Consider the following 6,603-nt stretch of genomic DNA (forward strand, 5'->3'; position numbering starts at 1 on the left):
TTTTGTGGAGCTTTGGACTCAACTCTTGTCCAGAGTTGTTGAGTTATACTTTGTGAAGGCTGTTGTATCCTGGAGGGGACAAGTCAAAAAGGACTACTGCTCGACCGATAAAAAAACATTTGCTGCAGTGAACTTGAATCTCCTTAAAGAGAGCGAGATATCCGCGCCTCAGCCTGAAGAGATTTATTTCTTCATTTTTATTTTCAATTGTAATCTTGTATTTTTTGTTATCTTGTAAGTTTTTTCACTAACATAAACTAATTCAGAGTGTATGACTCTAAAATCTACATTCCTGCACATAATGACCCTACAACCTTGCATTCCTTACAATAATTAGACAAATAATTATACTGTTTCACTTTCACTGTCCTTATTTCTCCAATATTTTCATCTTTTATATTCATTCTAACATGATCGGGTAAGTTTTCCATCAAGTCCACCGAAACCTTCACTTTTGCACAACTAAGTCGAATCTTATTGATTATTGTCATGTCAAGATGTAAAGGAGTGTCAACTGATCGATTATGCCGATGAGAAAATAGATTCCTTCACATAGCATGTGAGTAAAAGATTTGGAAATGGAGTCCAAGCCACGACTCTTTTGAATCTTGAATGATAAATCGATGGTCTTTATGAATTTGCATGAGAGAGAGAAAATATAATTAGTTCTTCAAATCAAGCTTTCAATTTTATGGGTGTACTTATACATATAGAATTGGCATATTTTATTTAATAAACTAATAGCATGTTAATTTGGCCAAGTTTCTGAATTCTGAAATCACCATATTTTGAAAGGTATTTTTGGTAAGAAAAAATCTGCATTTAGCTAGTAAATTTTAAAGTAGTTTTAAGTAGCAATTGGTATTTGACCAATTTTGCTATAAGTGTTTTAAGTGTAAAAAATTTATTTAATTATTTTTAATTATTAAAAGATGATTATTTTTTTTGTAGAATAGACTTAAATGAAAAAACTGGTTACATAAATTGATACTCCATTTGTTTTAATTTATTTGATTTTTTTTTTAGTTAGTCTAAAAAATGACATTTTCTTATATAAATAATATTTAGTGACACTATCAATATTTATCTATATGGATCCCACTTATTTGCCAAACGCTAATTTGGTACTCCCTCTGATACAATACAAGTGACTTGTTAGGATGTGACATCCTTAGAAAATATATAAGACTCGTCTATTTTTCAATATAAAATAATGTCAATAATTCATTTATATTGAGTTAGAGGGAGTAACCCCTAATATGTACTTTGCTTTATTTGTTCCACGTAGGAGAATAGTCATAAAACATGATTTTTATGTGCTATAGATAAAGTTTTAACAATAAAATACTTAACGCAAGAAAATACACAAAACATGATTTGCGTTAATTGATAGGATAAAGACAGGAAATGGGCCTTACTAAATCAATCAACCAAAGTAGATGATGACTCTTTCTTTTGATCACATAAAATTAATAATATATTTTTATTTCTTCATATTTTATTTGTAATTGGAGTTTATTTTTCCTACATTAATTTTTTTTTTTGCTAACAATCTTATTGTGTATGCTGAAACATATAAGGGTTGTTTGGTAGAGTGTATTAAAAAAAATAATGCATGCATTAGCCTTGTGGTACTAGTACCTTGTTTGATATTCTTCTCCAACCTATGTATAACTAATGCTTGCATTCAAGTTTAAGAACGATCAAAATCAAGACCATCAGATTCAAGAATAAGCTCGAAGCCCTTGAATTCAAGTAAACGTCAAGATCAAAATAAAGTTCAAGTTCATCGAAGATTCAACAACAAGCTTTAAAGCCCTTGAATCCATTTTTATCCTATTTAGAAAATTTAGTTTTAACCCACTCTGCCCTACACTCGTATATATGCCTAAACCTGCCCCGTTCCTCATATGTGATATTATTATTTCATTATTAGGTATAAGATAGTAAACGATAAGGAAAGACAATTTATTAAGAAAGCCATGCTAAAATATATATAGATATACCTTAGCAGGTGTTTATTTTACAACATAACATAGTAGCTGGCCAGCAGGCAGGCTAAAACATAGTATAGTCTAGCTGCAGGCATTATTTGTTACTAGACTTCCTGGAATAAGACATCAAGAGGATTTTCGTTGACAAGAGCCAAACGCCTTTTTCCATTTTGAATAACTACACCCACTTTTGCACAAAACTGATCCTCAGGGCAACGTAGACAAATAATAGAAGTAAATGGGCAAGACAATAAGTTGTAACCAATTTTTGATGATTTAACAATCTTGAAATAGCTGTTATCTGCTTGCCCTATGGTTCCTCCGGTCTCCAACAACATCGTCCTAAAATATGCATTTAGATTTCCGACTTTCCAAATTGTATAACTAACACACAATTTCACTGTTGGAATATTGAATTGTATGTTGAGTAGTTGATCTTCAAAGATATTTGTAGATAAAGGAATGAATCTAACGGGTGTACCGCTAGGTCCAACATCGGAATTGTAACGGAATACGCCATCTGGACAAGGGGCATCTGAATTTGGGGACTTTCCTAGGTATACATCACCACCTAAGGCACCCCTACCAATGGAAATAATGCGATAACTCGAATTAGGATTGAGTTCTTTACCATTTGTGTCAAGTACCGGCTTAGGTAGAGGAGATTCACTGGGTAGGTCAATGAGATTTTGGGAAGTGAAAGTTGATGAAAACACCACAATGGGAACCAAACACAAACATAACAAAAATAAACACTTCATCTTGTTTAAGCTACTGATTTTATTGCTTGTGTTTTCTCTATACTAATGAAGCCTTCTATTTATAGAGTGATCACACACTCATATTCCTTGCCATGTTTTAAACATGTAGTGGTCCCAGTAGCTACTCAACCAATTATAATGGAGTAAATCTTTACCAAAAATTATTTATTTTCTTTCTCGCAATTCAAGAATACAAATAATTAAGTTTTTTATCATAAAAATTTTCATATGTTTTGAATTATTAATTAGTGTGACGTAAATGTACTTTTTATATGGTGTCAAATATGTATAATTAAAATTCATGTCCAAATTTACTGTCAAAGTTAAATTATTTTGACTCTCAAAATTCGAACGATTCCTCATATTGACCCAGATGAAATATGTTTTCTTTTATCAATAAAATCCGTCAAGTCACAGAGTTTACCTACCAAGTCATTATACCTAGAAAAAAAAGATAAAAAATAAAGCAACATAAATCTCCCTTTTAAATTTGATTTCTTTCAACTTACCTCCTTTTCTTTCAAAAAAATTATCTTAAAGATAAATAATTTTACCTCTCAAACTTTTACCAAACAATTTATAAGGCTCGTTTTGAATCATATATTTTTTGACTTTTTCTTTATAAAAAGAAATATCTTGTCCAATAACTAGTGCAATCTAAATCTACTTAAAGAAAGAACCTAATGAGAGTTCTGTATTTCTTTCTTTCTTTCTTTATTGGTAGCATATTTGTGGATGGCAAATATCCGAAAATTAATTAAAATATTTTTTTTTAAAAAAATAATCATTCTCTCCAAAACCAAATAAAAAATCTATGAAAATAACTTTTTCCCATTTCATAATTTTAATGGATTTGGCTCCCCTCCATTTCGTCAAGTACACATCTAGATGAGAGACATGTGTACTATTTAATTGTTAAAGGTCAAGATTATATTGCATTAACTAGTATCATAACCATAGTTAAGTGAATAAGTTTTGGAAAAAAATACTCTCCAAATTTAGTAAGAATAATTAATTCTTCTCAATTTTTGATATCCACTATCCATATATTTATATCATTAATTTTATTTTATATTTAAATATTAAAATGATAACAACGTTTAGTTTGTTTAGCCTAACAGTAGTCTTACAAAATATTTTGCCTTTAAATTGATGTTTTCTTTTATTTTATTTTTTAAAAGAATTTTTTTTTTGATACTTTCAATTGGAAATCATATGGTTGATAAATCAGATGACAAAAACTTATACTAAAAAACAAAATATTATTATATCAAAACTAATATAAAGAAAAACATTGAAACTTTAGAAAGAATAAATCTCCCCATAAACAAGACTCTTGAACGACTACATTGTGGATGTTATTGTTGTTGTGTTAGAAGAAACAAACCTATATTTATAGAGTCCTAAAATCTTTCCTACTAGAAAAGAACTAGCTACTCCAAAACTTTTTCTTAAAAGGAAAGAATAAACCAAATATGAAAGAATATTATATTTTCCTTTCAAGAAAAGTAAAAACATTTATGGTAATGTTTTGTCTTTTCTTTAATGAAAAATAAATCTTAAATTATGGTAAGAAAATCTTAATAAAATCCTAACAGTGAGGTAATGTGTTAAAGAATGACAAAAGTCTCACATCGGTGGTTAATGAGATGGGTGGACTCCTTATAAGGCTTGTGTAATCCTCCTCCCTTGGAGCTAGCTTTTGGGGTGTGAGTTAGGCCTAAGACCTAATTTAACATGGTATCAAAGCAGATCGATTACTGCTGTAACTGCTTTCTGATCTAAACACACACTGATTGTACTGCTCATCTCGCTGGTGAAGCTATGGCGAATGTGGACAATGAGTTGCCTGAGAAGTTAAGTCACAATCATCCTCTGTTTTTACATACAATTGACAATTCTGGAGTATTACTCAGCTCAATTCAACTAACCGGAGCTGATAACTACTATGTATGGAGTCACGCTATGAAGATTGCAATTCTAGGGCGTAATAAGTTGGGATTCATTGACGGTTCATGTAAAAAGGAGGCGTATGGTCCTAATTTGACAAATCTATGGAAAAGGTGTAATGCAATTGTACTTTCATGGATTATGAACTCTGTGTCGAAGGAATTACTTGGAGGAATTGTTTACTCCACAAATGCAACTACTGTGTGGAAGAATCTCCAAGAACGATATGATAAGGTTGATGGAAGTCATATTTTTCAGCTTCATAAAGAAATTGCCACAATTAGTCAAGGTACAAGTTCAATTTCAGTCTATTTTGCTCGATTAAATGAACTGTGGGTAGAGTTTGATAGTTTAGAATAGTTCCTGCTTGTGACTATGCAAACTCGAGAGAATTTGTTATATTTGTTCATAATCAGAAGTTATTGCAATTCCTTATGGGTCTTAATGAATCATATGAACAAGCTAGAGGACAGATCCTGATGAAGATGCCATTACCATCTCTCAATAAGACTTATTTTATGTTAATTGAAAGAGAAAGTCAACGAAACATTTCACAATCATCTACTAGCTCGTCTGAGTTGAATGCTTTGTTCACTAGTCGAAATCCAACACAATCATTGCCTAGGTCAAGACCATCACACACCTCTACCTATGATCCAAATGCCTTTTGTGATTACTGCAAACGCACAGGTCATACTCAAGGTATTTGTTATCAGCTTCATGGATATCCCCTTGGGTATGAAAGGAAGAAGAAAGGACAATTCTCTACTAACACTGGGAGGGGCAAACCTCATAACGAAAGGAGACAATATCCAGCTGTCAATAATGTGGTTAGTGAATCTGAACACAACCATAGATCTAACCTTGATCACAATAGAGGTATGAGTTCAGGGAATCATGGTGGAAGCCAAGGATATGTGAGTCCAGGGAATCATGGTGGAAGCCAAGGTTATGGGAGAGGAAATAGTCAGGTTGATCAAACTGATTACCAAAGAGGAATGACTGTCTTACATGAACAATATAACCAGATTTTAACTATGCTTGGACAAACTAATGTACATGGAGGCACTGAAGGACCATCTACATCTTATTCAAGTGCAAATTTAGCTCAGGAATATCCCACAACAGGTACAACTACTGCACTCACAAGTCATTCTACTCACACGTACTGGATTATAGAATCAGGAGCCACAAATCACATAACACCACATGCTGATATGCTTGTTCAGAAACACACTATTTCACCAAATAATCCTAGAATTGTACAATTACCAAATGGCACCACTACTCATATCACACACACTGGTTCAAGTAGTTTGACTAAACATGATACTCTCAATAATGTTCTCCTTATTCCAGAGTTTAAGTTCAATCTACTATCTGTGTCAAAAATGACTAAAGACCTGCAATGTGTTGTGTCTTTCTTTCCTGAATTTGTTGTCATTCAGGACCTCTCAAATGGGCAGGTGAAGGTGATTGGTAAGGAGCATGCTGGGCTCTATCATCTCCCTTCTCATACTTACTCCACAAACACACAATGTCAGTCACATCTAGCACACACTACTGCTGTTTCTTTTTCAACAGACTCTCAGATTCAATTGTGGCATCAAAGGCTAGGACACATATCATCCAGTGTGTTAGCTCATACTCTTGATTTTTCTACCATTAAATGTTCTCATATTGTATACACCTGCACCGTATGCCCTTTAGCTAAGCAACATAAACTTCTTTTTCCTCATAGCACTTTCATTTCTTCTATTCCTTTCCAGTTGTTACATATAGATGTTTGGGGTCCCTTCAACACTCCCACATATGATTGTAACAGATACTTTGTTACCATAGTGGATGATTGTACTAGGATGTTATGGATATTTCTAATAAAATCCAAAAGTGATGTT

At 32.4% G+C, this 6,603-nt stretch overlaps 1 protein-coding gene across 1 annotated transcript; it reads right to left on the reverse strand.

The window, feature by feature from the left end:
* Positions 1-1,947: 1,947 nt before the first annotated feature.
* Positions 1,948-2,803, reverse strand: LOC102604582 (aspartic protease inhibitor 3-like). The gene has a single exon (XM_006362606.2). It carries the CDS (start codon positions 2,753-2,755, stop codon positions 2,099-2,101), a length of 657 nt encoding a protein of 218 aa, XP_006362668.1. The 5' UTR covers positions 2,756-2,803; the 3' UTR covers positions 1,948-2,098.
* Between the last annotated feature and the right edge of the window lie 3,800 nt (positions 2,804-6,603).

This window comes from Solanum tuberosum, unplaced genomic scaffold (assembly GCF_000226075.1).
Source record: "Solanum tuberosum cultivar DM 1-3 516 R44 unplaced genomic scaffold, SolTub_3.0 scf00400, whole genome shotgun sequence".
In the NCBI taxonomy this organism is placed as follows: Eukaryota; Viridiplantae; Streptophyta; class Magnoliopsida; order Solanales; family Solanaceae; genus Solanum; species Solanum tuberosum.

What these genes read in the sequence shown, in the direction of transcription:
- LOC102604582 (XM_006362606.2), bottom strand. Translation starts at nt 2,755, where the DNA reads ATGAAGTGTTTATTTTTGTTATGTTTGTGTTTGGTTCCCATTGTGGTG.